This window comes from Trematomus bernacchii, unplaced genomic scaffold, assembly GCF_902827165.1.
Source record: "Trematomus bernacchii unplaced genomic scaffold, fTreBer1.1, whole genome shotgun sequence".
Taxonomy (NCBI): domain Eukaryota; kingdom Metazoa; phylum Chordata; class Actinopteri; order Perciformes; family Nototheniidae; genus Trematomus; species Trematomus bernacchii.
Window position 1 is genome coordinate 2,518,635 of NW_022987840.1, and position 13,769 is coordinate 2,532,403.

The window sequence follows — 13,769 nt, forward strand, 5'->3', positions numbered from 1 at the left end:
TGAAATACAAGATATTTATTTGACATCGCATTCAGCCAATAATTTGTAAGACCACAAGTCTTACGGGGATATATACTTACACATAACTTATTTTTTGTATTTCTTTGTATAATTGTCTATTTTTTTTTATACCCTAAAAGTATAAAATAGGGATGACCTCAAAAGGAGGACAAATGAGCGTCCGGCTCAAGGCTGCGCCGGCAGACGGACACAGACATTGAAAACCGGACTGTCCGACCTAAAACCGGACGGATGGCCACCCTAGTAGCATGGTCAGTAGCAGTAGCACTAGCAGTAGCTACTGACAGTAGCTACTGGCCATGCTACAGCAGTGAGCAGCAGAGGCGGGGAGACGTGGGGCTATCGTTATTTTTTCAGGAAATATTCGTATAGAGGCGATTACACGGACTCGTTTGACCCCCCAGAGCGTTTCGTTTGCAAATCTATCCACCTTGGGACCCGTTATCGTTTGTGGGGTCCGTTTGTTACGGCCTTGTGTAAATAATAGGGCTATACGCAAGAGAAACTATGCAGATACAAGCCGTTTCGTTCTCGTGTAAATGTGGCCTTAGACAGTGAGAGGGAAGGGCAAGATCAGGTTTTGTCCCACATGGCTCTAAACAGCTCAATAGGCACACACTGTAGACACTAATTAGAAGAACACAGACTAAAACAGCAATGTACAGACGAATCAGATGATTAACCATGATCTTAAAATATATTTTATATATTTTTTAATTTATTTTTTGCATTTTTTGTAATCATTATTTGTAATACTTTCTGCTGACACTAGGTGGGGCTGTGCCCCACCTGACCCTAATGACCAGTCGCCACTGCTAACATGGCTTGAGAAACCAAACTTGCTATATCTTTTATCCGTTTGAGAAAACTGACCACATGAAAAGATGATAAGATGTTTAAAACAGATTTTGAAATGATTTGCAATTTATCAAGCCTCCATATTTATACATATATGACATATACATCAAATAATGCAGAAAATAAAAGTTCAAGGTAGAGATTTCTGCTTTTCAAGTCTGTGATGAAACAATACTAACATTATCAGAGATATCTTAGTCGGGTCTAAAGAGTTCTTACAAACCAGAGCTGACAGACAGACGGACGAGGACATTCCTAGAGTGACGTTGAAAAACAGAAACCTCTTTCCTACACAGGGTGAAGGGGAGGGTTTCATTTAAAATCCTAGTATAATTACAATAATTTTGAACAAAGGCTCGACACTGGAAATACTTTATTCCACCACAATGTGCATCTATTTGTATCATAAAGGTTTGATCTGAGTTACAGTATGAGCAGCAAAACAGCAGCTTTCTACAAGGTCAAACCCTTGTAGAAAGTGTGTCTGACTGAACAATGAACGTCATATTAATATATCTATTAAATTAGTGCATACAAATACTACACATTTATATTTTGTGTAATTCAGAAGAACGTTTATGTTTTTTGTAATGTAAACAAATAAAAACGGCATTAATTAAAGATTTTTGGAGTTTTATTTTGGTTATTGTTTTATACATGTTTGTCTAATAGATGCTGATATGAAACCAATGTTACAAAAAGTGACAGCATTTCCTGTTTCTGCCGGAAAGAGGGGAGTTCGTCCCAAAGCTTCCCGCTGTATTTACACCCCCAACCTGAAAAAAGGGAGCCTCATTCAGCTGTGAGTGTGACTTCAGACGGAGTTCACTCTGTCACCGAGTAGAAGTGGGTAGGGGGAAGTTTGGAATTGGGCCAGAGTGTCAGTGATTATCCACACCTGCACATGAAGTCACTAATCAACAAATGAAACTGCCCTCAGAAGACTTGACGTTATTGGCTCCATAATATGGTGGCCCAGAGATCTCAACCAATCAGCATCAAGTAAAACACAAGGAAATAACATAGAAAGACTCATCTTGAACTGATGATAACACATTTAAAAAACACACATTTTACTTCACATGTTCTCACATTTAAACACAACAAAATACATATTTAGCTTCCATGTAGGCTATGTATTTATTTGGGGCTGTGAATTTTAAGTAGTATATGTTTTATTGTGTAGCTATTATTGATGTCTGCTTTTATCTAATGCATTCAGACATTCATACAAAAATAATGAAGGAGCTTCAACAAGTTTTGTTCCAAAGTGTATTTCAGTAAAGCTATCTGAAAGTCATTCCTAAAGACAAATGACATCCTCTCATAAGAAGTGTGAAGGGAATAAGTAATTTTCACGCTACAAAGGGAAACCTTCAACCAAAATCTGTTAACTTATTTTTGATGATAATGGAGTGGTAACAAATGTTCAGTCTGACTTCAGGTTATATTCTTTGGGACAAATATTTGTAGTTCTTCCATGATGAATGTTTATAAATCTATATAATGAAATGGCTGCGATTTTCATGATAATTTCTTCCTTTTTACGCATACCTGACAGAAAATATTACAGATTGATAACGATACAAATGCAATTAAAAATGAACATTTTAATAAAAAAAACATTATATAAGTTTTAACATTTTCAGATCTCCAGAGGTTAATCAATCTGCGAAGCACAAGCTACAATAGACTGTGATTACACTGAATATGCACGCTTCACGATCTTCCCCTGGGTAAGTAAAGCTTCATGAAATGTAAGGTATACAAAATAATAATAAAATAAGTTGCAGTTAACTGAGAAATGTCATAATCCATGAGTTAGACAATCTGTCAGAGTTTTGCAGAATCATCTCCTACTGCACTCAGTTGACGTTTGTTGTTGTTAGTTCAGAGGCTGGGCGATAACATCATAATCTGATGACACCTCTGTTTTCTTGATTGACATGTAAGTTCTGTCCTCTTGGTTTGGTTTCACCTTTTTTCTTGTGTGCCTATGAAAAGAAGAAAGTGTGAGACATGAGGTTTGTCTAAAAGCCTGTACTGCATTGACAGAGCCTTCAAAGCATTACATGATAATATACAGTAGTTACATACCAGAGGAACATCATGAGGATTATGCAGATGACATTTACAATAAGAGATACAGCAGCAACGCCAACCCAGAGTAGCACTTCACATGGTCCATGATGATCTGCTATTAGAAATGACATCATGTAGATTGTATTACTTTTCAAGATTTATATTAATGCTGTAAACTCAGATACTGCACATCCCTGTTTATGTATGCCTGTGTTGGAAGATACTTAAATCGACTTAAATCTACATATGATGTTTTCTTTATTTTTTTTAAGTATTAAACATTTCATAAAGCAGTGGTCTAAAGTTGGGGAGGTATTTTAGTTTTCAGCACTTACCATCCAGTTTTAAAAAAAATTCTCTAACATTGAGGTTTTCTTTTACTTCCCCAATGTCATTGCTGCTGATGCACTCGACAGTGGTGTAGTTGAGATCTTTTACAGATACAGTAATGCTGATGTGAACTGCATGGTTTGAGAAATTGGTATTGACAGAGTATTCAGTGTGAGCGTCTAACAGCGGCCATTTGATGGTGGGTAAAGGAAACCCCTCGCTGATACACACACACGTCAGAACCTCCAACTGAACCACACATCCAGAGGTACTTAAGATCCTTGGAAGAACTGAAAAACACACACACCCACAAGGGATTTGAGCAATACAGCAAACATACAGTAAGATGATATTATTGCATTTAAAAGGAGACTAGAACAGCCTACTCACATGTCACATTTACTTCAGCCTGTGTACTCAGAGGAGGGATCTGGAGTTTTGCCGTACAGACGTACAGTCCAGAATATTCTGCTGTCACATTAGGGATGATAAGAGTGGCTGTTCCAGTGTCGTTATGCAGGATGATTTTGGTTTCTTTTGGCAGGTTTCCGTTGGATCCATGTTTAGTCCATGTAATAACAGATGGAGGGAAACGTTCAACACTGCAGGTCAGATTCAAATCATCCCCCTCTTTCACAGTTGTCATTCCAGTGATCACAGGTTTCTTCAAATCTTTAAGAAAATTTGACAAAAAATAAGAATTTGTTTAACAAAACGTTAAATTACATCGTCTCTATTGAATAAATTAGTAAATTCAATGTGGTTCAAGCTAAGGCGGAAAACCAGCTGGAGCCTTAGGGTGGGTGAGACATTTGAACAGAAGGATTTTATTGGTTAGAGCCCATATGTACAAATGAAAATCTCTATTAATACCCAAAATGAACATTGGTTTGCGAATGCCCTCCCATAATTAAGATAGCTGAAAATAACATTCTATAAACTATTGAAAGAAAATGGCACTAATAATGTTACACCAACTGCATGGTTTGAGTTTGAGAAATTGGTAGTGACAAAGTATTCAGTATGAGTGTGCAACAGGGACCATTTTATGGTGGGTAAAGGAAAACCTTCACTGAAACACACACACACGTCAGAACCTCAGACTGAACCTCCAGAGGTACTAAAGATCCTTGGAAAACTTGCAATATCAACTCACAATGATATTGATATATTTAAAAGGAGGCTAGAACAGCCTACTCACATGTCACATTAACTTCAGCATGTGTACTCAGAGTAGGGATCTGGTGTTTTGCTGTAAAGACGTAAAGTCTAGAATATTCGACTTTACATTACGGATGGTAAGAGTGGCTGTTCCAGTGTCGTTATGCAGGATGATTTTGGTTTCTTTTGACACGTTTTTGAAGGAATCATGTTTAGTCCATGTGATAACAGATGGAGGGAAACTTTCAACACTGCAGGTCAGATTCAAATCATCACCATATTTCACAGTTGTTATTCCAGTGATCACAGGTTTCTTCACAACTTTAAGAAACAATTAAAGAAACCATTAAATGGTATTTGACAAAATATTAAATTGCAGCGTAGTTATCAAATCATTAAAAAAAACTGTTTGAATAATTCCTTATGCGGTTCGAAGATGAGGCTGAAAATCTCCAGGGCTTAAAGTGCGTAAATATGTGTGATCATTTAAATTAAAGGAATAAGTTGGTAAGAGCCGAATATGTAATAAATAAAATCACCATCAATAACTAACTTTAAATACACTGACACTCTTGCAAATGCCCTCAGATAATAAACATACTCAGAAAGAATACAAGTATAACTAAATGACTAAAATCATTTGGAAAATACTCAAATGTTACGTCAACTGTTTTGGTCAGTAAGCTGTTCAGATATGTTGCCGTACAGATGTTCTGTCCAAAATGTTCTGATGTCAAATGATGGATTATAATATGACCGCAAACTTCAATGGTATATTACGATTGATTACCAGTCCTTTGATAAAATACGATATGATATATGATATGATATGGTGCACTAAAACAGGTTAAAGCTTTGGATCCTGTCAAGTCACACACATAAATGACATTTGAGAGAGAGATATAAACAATTGTCTCAAAAAAGGGAGGCAGATTAGATTTGACTTTTTTAACGAATCAGAATGTAAAATGTGATACTTACAGTTGACATTAAGAGTCACAGTCTCCTCTGCATTGATGTTGTTTGTGAAGCTGACCTTACAGGTAACATTGCTGTTGTGGTGTTCAGCTGAAGGGTTAAAGGTCAGAGTGGTGCTGTGTCTCTGTGTGACAGCAGTCAGATTCTCAGTCTTGAATGCAGTGATGTTTCCTGTGATCTGAGAGTCCTTCTCTCCTGCTCCTCTCCATGTCCAGGTGAATTTAGGATCAGATCCAGAACAGAGACCAGGAGTAGTGCAGGTCAGTGTGGTCGGCTGCCCCTCTGTCAGAGGAGGAATCATCACTGAGGGCTTCTGGGTCAGACCTAAAGACAGAGCAGTCTGTTAGTGAAATCAGGTCAACAGCCTGAAGGTCATCATTCAATTGAATGTAGGCAAAGATATCAGATACTTATATCCTAACTCCCAAGAAGTATAAGTATCAGACACTAACACTAATAAATATGAGTTAAATCAGGAAATGCTGCAGTTCCTACTGGTTGCCCACAGAATATTAAGATGTGTTGGTTCAGTTAATGCGTAAAAAAAACAACAACATCTACATTATAACTTTTGTCAGAGCTTCATACCTTTAACAGTCACAGTTGTTTTTCTAGAGAATTTGAATCCATGGGTATCAGCCTGTTCAACTCTGAGTCTATATGCTCCAGAGTCTGACACGGTGAGGTCGTTGATGATGATGCTGCAGTTCCTCTGACTCACATCAGGCTCCAACAATGAAACCCGTCCTTTGAACAAAGACTGAACCTTGGTGTTTAACTTGTTGCTGTGGAATATAATGTCAGAATCGCCACAATTGGTTTCAGAGTTATCACATTTGTACCAAATCATATGTTGGGGTGTGAAGTCATCATCAGTAGTAAAGGAACACGGTATCACGACACAGAGTCCAAACTCTGCTGTTATATCTGCATCACTAAGAGTGATACAGAAGTTTCTATATTGACAGTGTTGTTTTCCCCAAACTGATGCACCTGTTAAAAAAATATTGAGACAAAAACAGAGAAAGGAGATCTTTATAAACACAAAACCAATGCACCATGATATTAAATAAATGGTAAAAGAAAGCAACACTAAACAGACATGACAGATTCCAGCATTTATCATGTTTTTAAAACCACAATAATTTAAAATAAAAATGTCTGGCATAACTGAATGTAACTGAATGTTCATCACAGAGTTTCAATGTGTATTAAATAGATGCTGTGAGAAATACTACAAATATAAAGTTATAGAAAATTATTATTTTATTCATAGCTTTTTTTGTTGTTATCACAAGATTATAATAAAGACACATACCTGATGAGAGCAGAATCCCCCAGATAAGAACAAACATCCTGATTCGATGATGTCGACAGACTGTCTCTATCGTTTGCAGAATTAAAAACATAAACAAATAAATACATAAAATAAACAAAACTCTCAAATATTTCAGTGGATAAGACTGGAACAAGAACAACTCCAACATTGCCAGCACAGCTTCAGATACAGGGTGTTGCATCTCCTGAAGTAACATTAATAAATGTGGCTAAGATCTGCTTCAGGATTATTAGTCTCTTGAAATGTTTTATTTCCTAACGTTTTGTTGTATCTGCTACAAACAGCTGCCATGTCAACTTGAATTATCTGAAGCAGCTTCATCTACAATCCAGCACATTTAATGCAAACTCACTTATTTAAAGTGCTGAATTCTCAAAGCATGTTATGACATTAATAAAGAAAAAATGACTTATTTGAATATATTTACAATAAAAGTGATATTTTAAATATTAAAAAGGTTTCACCTCTTTTTGCCATTTCTCCGCTGCTCTCATCTCTCCGGTGTTCTCATGAGTTTCTCTGCTCTGACTCTTCCTCTTCTTCTTCCTCATTTTGTACTTCTTCCCTTTTTGCACTTCAAATAGTTCCAGGAAGCTTCTTTACAAATTAGCCCAGCTAGACTACTACACTTGAAGCTAAAATATTAAATATCTCAGAGATCAAAAATCACAGATATCATGCAGTATGTGTATTTGATGATAATGAGCATCTTACAGTAAATAAAACATCTTGAAGTGAGCAAGTCTATATTTAAATGGTTTATCATGACCGAAAGATGTGAAAAACGTTGAGAAAGCGGTAGTACCATGAGTGTGCATTCGAAAACTATGTTAGAAGACAACAAAATATTCGTTACACAAGCCATCGTTGTACATAGTAATGTAAAACACGTTATTCCCAGAGTGAAAAGTGCATGCATTTCAATGATCTGTATTACGTGTTCATATCTGCAGTTAAATAATGATGGCCCATTTAAAATAGTAATTTCTTTAATCATTCAGGGTTTATTTTTTAAATATAAAACTCCTGAATAAGTGTATGTAATAGGTAAAGATAAAAAGTATTCAAGTTACTGTTTTAATTGCATGCAGCCTTATAACCTGTGCTTGTAACGCTATGGTTTTGATGTTTCGAACGCCTTATTTTAAGTTCTCGGAAAAGTCCCTGAAGTGGTTATTCATTTAAACATTGCCTTATATGGCATCACTGTATCCTCTTTAATAACTTCCTGTTCACACTTCAAGCTGCTACATGATAACTTATTTTTAAAGCTACGGACATACAACCGTTTTTTCATTATCAGTTACGCCTGATTATTGTAATGTTTGTTATGCTGTATTATACGTTTACAGGTTCTGTGGAAAGAAAGAGCTTCCTGTTTTTTCAAGCCTGTTTTGAAACAACACTAAAATGAATCAGATATATCTCAGTATGGTCTAAAAGGTTCTTACAAACCAGACCTGACAGACGTTAACATCCCTAGAGTCATGTAGAGAAACATTTTCCCTGAGGCAAATAAACGTTTGCCATTCAACAGAGCTTTGGGAAAATAAGGCACACGTGCTTATTGTGGTTACATTAAATGGTATCAAACTAAATTACACTTCAGCTCTCAGAGCAGAGAGGATGGATGTGGTTGCCCTTTAACACATCACTGATATATTGGTAGCATCAACATTTTCATGGATATGGGGAAACAGATCTGGAAAGCTTAAAAACCAAACACATTAAAGCACAACACCACTTATAAATGACTTTCCAGTCCAATGAACGGATGTGCACAGACTCTAACATGTAAAGATGTGAAGTGTCTTGGTAACGTCAGTAAATCTGGCTGAATTTTGAGTTATAAGATATCAGTGCCAAAGTTCATCCACAGAAATGAAAATCCATCATTAGTCCATAATGTCAATCACAGCTGATGAGATCAAGAGACATTTTATCCGTAAGCGACTCCACTAACAGCCTTCAACTCTCAGCCATGATGTCCTTCACATTAGAGTACACTGCAACATCCTCCTCTTCCTCACTTTCATGATGTTTTGTCTCCTCCTCCTCCTCCTCCATGATGACAGCCTCCTCCTTTTCCAACATATAACCTTCCTCTCCGCTATTGTCTTCCTTTTCCTCTTTTCCTTCTTTGTTAATTTCCGCGTACTCCGTCTCTGTGGTCCCTGGCCTCTTTACTGCCTCCCTCTGACTCTTTCTTTCCAACATGGAGAAATCAATGCTCGCGTACTCCACTTCTTTTGGTCCTCCATTGAGATCAGTGTCTCCTTTCTCTGCTGCCACAGCTCCTTCTTCTTCAGCTGCCTCTTGGTAGTAGGTTTGATAATCTTCCGCTGCTTGACCAGCATCTATCTGTCAGGTACAACGTACAATGATACGACTCATTCAGCAGCTGCTATTTTCATCAAAATTGTGTACAAGACACGTCAAATTGATATCTGGTATATATACATTATTGACAACCCTATCTTTAAAATCATAGCATAATTACAATTTTGAAAAAGACTTGACACTTGTTGGAGATACTTTATTCCATCACAATGTGAATCTGCTTTTATCATAAAAGTTTGATCTGAGCAATTGATACTGGGGTTAAAAGACTCCTTGGCTCTGATTGGAGGTTTTCATTCTGCGTGTAGGTATATTCACACACACACACACACACACACACACACACACACGCACACACACACACACACACACACACACACACACACACACACACACACACACACACACACACACACACACACACACACACACACACACACACACACACACACACACACACACACACACACACACACACACACACACACACACACAATATGTATAGAAAGACTATAGATACCAGTGGATCCTCTTGACTGGCCACCATCCCCAGAGTCTCTTCCAGATTTCCAGAGTTCTTCTGTTTATTTCTACGAAAGAGAAAGTATATAAAACATCAACAGAGTTATATTTATGTATGAAGATTATCCACAAAATAATCTACGTATTGATTATTGATTAAGTGTACCTGTGGCATTTTGTGGCACAACAGCAAAGGACTGCTGACAGAAGTAACCCAATGAAAAAGGCAATGATGACTTCCAGCTGTGAAACAAGTTTTAATATGTTTTTGGATTGATCTGCAATCAGAAGAAACAAAAAGAAAATATTCTGTGTTTATCATTCTGAACTCTAATAAAAATGCAACAGTTTATTCCCCACATCTTGCCAAATGATTGTCTAATTATGCAAAAATAAAGCAGTTGTCTACAGTAGCTAGAGTGTTTTAGTTGACAACACGTACCCCCTTGTTCCATGGTGTTTATTCTGATGGTGAGGGTTTTGTTTGCTTCCCCATTTTCATGGATGCTTACACACTCAACAGAGGTGTTGCTATAATATTTTAAAGTAAGGCTGCTGTTGACTGTGTGGTTTAACACAGTAGTAAAGACAGAGTACTCGGTGTGTTTCTTCAACAGTGGCCATTCGATGGTGGGTAGAGGAAACCCTTCGCTGATACACACACAATTCAGAATGTCTGAATGAACCACACATTCAGAGTTGTTGAAGATCCTTGAAAACCCTGTAAACACAAAATCACAAGATCACAAGATTACAAAAAAAATACTGAAATGTGAACATAAGCTTCCGAATTAGTACCATCTACTTACAAGTCACTGTAACATCAGCATACGTAGTCACCGTGGTGTCCAAGTGTTGCACGGTACAGCTGTACTGTCCAGAATATTCTGTGGTCACATTAGGGATGACAAGTGTGGCTGACCCATTGTTGCTCTGCAGGTACTCATCAGGTCCATTGTTCAGGTTTGTGTTGAAGCCAGGTTTAGTCCATGTGATATGAGACGGAGGAAAACTTTCTACACTGCAGGTTAAATTCAGAGAATCTCCATCCTTAACAGTTGTATCCCCAGTGATCAGAGTTTCCCTCATATCTGTGAAGCACATTAACCACATATTTAAAGTTAAGATGCAATAAAAGCTGAAAATACATTGAACATTTTATTTCATATTATTACCCAAACACATGAATTGTTGGAATATCTGTCAAATATATGTTCAGTAAAATGCTATCTGTAATACTGCATTAAATATAGGTACAATAATAACTGAATATGCAAAACAAACGTGAAAATAAATACAAAAGTGTGATACGCTGTGTTGAAAATGGAATTAATATATCTACAGTAGAAAAACGAAATAAGGAGACTGTGTATGAGTGTTTTTTCCTGATTGCGTTCATACCGTTTTGGCCAGGGTTTTTTCTATTTCTTTTAAAATAACACTGGAGGGCGCCAAACTATAAGCAAGGTATAGTTGACAGAAATCCCAATAATTATTATTGTCTAAAGATGTGGCTCCAGTGCAGCCAGAATTTTTCTTCAGCTGTCAAAAAATACTTGCTCTTATGGTTTCAGTTTCACGAGAGGAAAGAAATGCAAGAAATGTTCTGTATTAGACCAGTTGTACAAAATACTTACATGTGACTGTTACATTCACTTTTTCTATCAGGGTGTAGTTCATATGTCTCGCTGTGCAGATGTACAGTCCAGAATCTTCTGGCGTCACGTTTGAGATGGAGAGGATGCCGATTCCTCTTTCTTCCTGCAGGAAGGTCTCAGTGCCGTTCTGCAGGTCAGTTAAAGTGCCGTTTTGAAGACTTGTTTCTGATCCATTTTGCATATTTCGGTCAGAGTATTTAGTCCACATGATGAGGGATGGAGGGAAACTATCAACGCTGCAGGTCAAATTAAGAGTCTCCCCCTCCTTCACAGTTGCATTCCCAGAGATTTTGACTTTCTTCATATCTATGAGAAATAATGTAATCTGTATTATATACTGTATAGTGTTAAAGTGGCATTACATTTCAAGCTTTCTTGCAATAACACTGTTTATATTGAAACCCCAACACAAATCAGAGAACTAGAAAGAAACACTATGATCTACTCACAGGTCACATTAAGAGTCACAGTCTCCTCTGCAGTGATGTTGTTTCTGAAGCTGACCTTACAGGTAACATTGCTGTTGTGATGTTCAGCTGAAGGGTTAACGGTCAAAGTGGAGCTGTGACTCTGTATGACAGCAGTCAGATTCTCAGTCTTGAGAGCAGTGATGTTTCCTGTGATCTGAGAGTCCTTCTCTCCTGCTCCTCTCCATGTCCAGGTGAATTTAGGATCAGATCCAGAACAGAGACCAGGAGCAGTGCAGGTCAGTGTGGTCGGCTGCCCCTCTGTCAGAGGAGGAATCATCACTGAGGGCTTCTGGGTCAGACCTAAAGACAGAGCAGTCTGTTAGTGAAATCCGTTAAACAGCCTGAAGGTCATCTTTCACCTACATGTTGGCAAAATATAAAATATAAATACTCTTTCTTAACATTTACGAAGCAATGTGTAAGAGATAAATCAGGAACTACTACAGTTCCTACTGGTTGCCCACAGATGTCGACAAAAGCTTAACATTACTTCATCTCCTATTAAGACTAAAGATAAAACAAATATGTTTGTGCAAAACAAAAATGAACATTTTGACTGTTAATATTTGTTGTAGCTCTCCATACCTTTTACAGAGAGAACTGCTCTTTCAGTGTATGTAAGTCCAGTCGAGTACCCATCCAGTAAACCATTAACTCTGAGCTGATATGCTCCAGAGTCTGACTCTGTGAGGTCGTTGATGATGATGCTGCAGTTCCCCTTACTCACATCCGGCTGCAACAATGAAACCCGTCCTTTGAACAAAGACTGAACCTTGGTGCTGTACTTGTTGGTGTGGAATATAATGCCAGAATCGCCACATTTTCGATTGGACGTTTTACATTTGAACCAAACTATATGTTGGGTTATAAAGGCTGTAGCAGTAGAGAAAGAACACGGTATCACAACACAGAGTCCAGCCTCTGCTGTTATATCTGCTTCACTAAGAGTGATACAGTATGTTCCTGCTTGACAGTATTGTCTTCCCCAAACCGATGTACCTGTTAACACAAACAGTGAAAAAACAGGGATATAGGTTATTTTAATTTCGACAACATATCATGAAATCAAATACATTCTGATTAAATAAATGATAAAGAAAGGCTGCTATATGACTATATTTGTTTCATAGGCTATAACAAAAAGGCCAACTAAATGACTATCTGAAGTGAGTTAATCAATGCTGCAAGGACTTGTTACTTATGAGCTGGTGGAAAAACGAAATACTTGTAATTTGGAGGTATGTCAGGAAAATAAGGAAACAAAGGACACTTATCATGACATATATTGGCATTATATTTTTTAACTAAATTATGTTAAAAATGCATACCTGTTTCTGCATGGATGCCCCTCACAGAGAAAAGCAGCGTTGCACAGATTAGAACAAACATCCTGATCTGATGCTTGAGACCGTCAGTCTTCACAGGACAAACTTGACACTAAAGGTACAGTAAACATAAAGGAAGTGAACCAAAGCTCCACAGCTGACACACAGATCTTAATACAGGACGTTGCACATTAAGATATTCTGTAGTTGCAAGATTACTCTACCCAGGGGTGCGGGACTTCCCTGACATTTGTAAGTTTAAAGCACTTTGTGACACTTGTTCAAAATATCTTATAAACTTTAGTTTTAGTTTTTAGTTAGTTAGCTTTTGAAAACTGCAACTTTGCTCCCCCCCTAATTCATTTACAGTACTGAAATAACTGTGACATACTGCAATTAAAATATTTCAAAAAGGACTTATTCCATCCCCAAGCACTCTTTCCTAAACTGAGTTCAGCCTCACTTTACTAGAAAGTCAAGTATGTCAAAATCCGTGTTTGTGATATAGCTAGGAGATAACATTTCCATTTAACAAATTCAATGTGATCAAAAGGCTATTTTAAACATAAATATAGATGTTGTGTCTTACCTGTTTCTTGCCGTCTCCTCTCCACAGTGATCTCTGCTGAGTGTCTCTGCTATGACCTGACTCTTCCCTCTTGTGCAACGTCAAAGTTTCAGGAAG

General features: G+C 37.4%; 2 protein-coding genes across 2 annotated transcripts; both read right to left on the reverse strand.

The window, feature by feature from the left end:
- Positions 1 to 1,495: 1,495 nt before the first annotated feature.
- On the reverse strand, positions 1,496 to 7,227 carry LOC117468604 (sialic acid-binding Ig-like lectin 10). The gene is given in 9 exon segments (XM_034112835.1): positions 1,496 to 2,873; positions 2,977 to 3,076; positions 3,297 to 3,581; positions 3,682 to 3,963; positions 4,493 to 4,573; positions 4,576 to 4,773; positions 5,434 to 5,754; positions 6,019 to 6,423; positions 6,749 to 7,227. Coding segments are annotated over 9 exon segments (1,998 nt in total). The 5' UTR covers positions 6,966 to 7,227; the 3' UTR covers positions 1,496 to 2,764.
- A 287-nt stretch (positions 7,228 to 7,514) lies between these two features.
- LOC117468585 (sialic acid-binding Ig-like lectin 10) lies at positions 7,515 to 13,722 on the reverse strand. Its single transcript, XM_034112788.1, has 10 exons — positions 13,674 to 13,722; positions 13,088 to 13,196; positions 12,345 to 12,758; positions 11,739 to 12,059; positions 11,269 to 11,595; positions 10,441 to 10,722; positions 10,074 to 10,352; positions 9,798 to 9,909; positions 9,630 to 9,699; positions 7,515 to 9,130 (listed from the first exon to the last, which is right to left on the reverse strand). Exons 2-10 carry the CDS (start codon positions 13,146 to 13,148, stop codon positions 8,738 to 8,740), a joined length of 2,259 nt encoding a protein of 752 aa, XP_033968679.1. The 5' UTR covers positions 13,149 to 13,196; positions 13,674 to 13,722; the 3' UTR covers positions 7,515 to 8,737.
- Between the last annotated feature and the right edge of the window lie 47 nt (positions 13,723 to 13,769).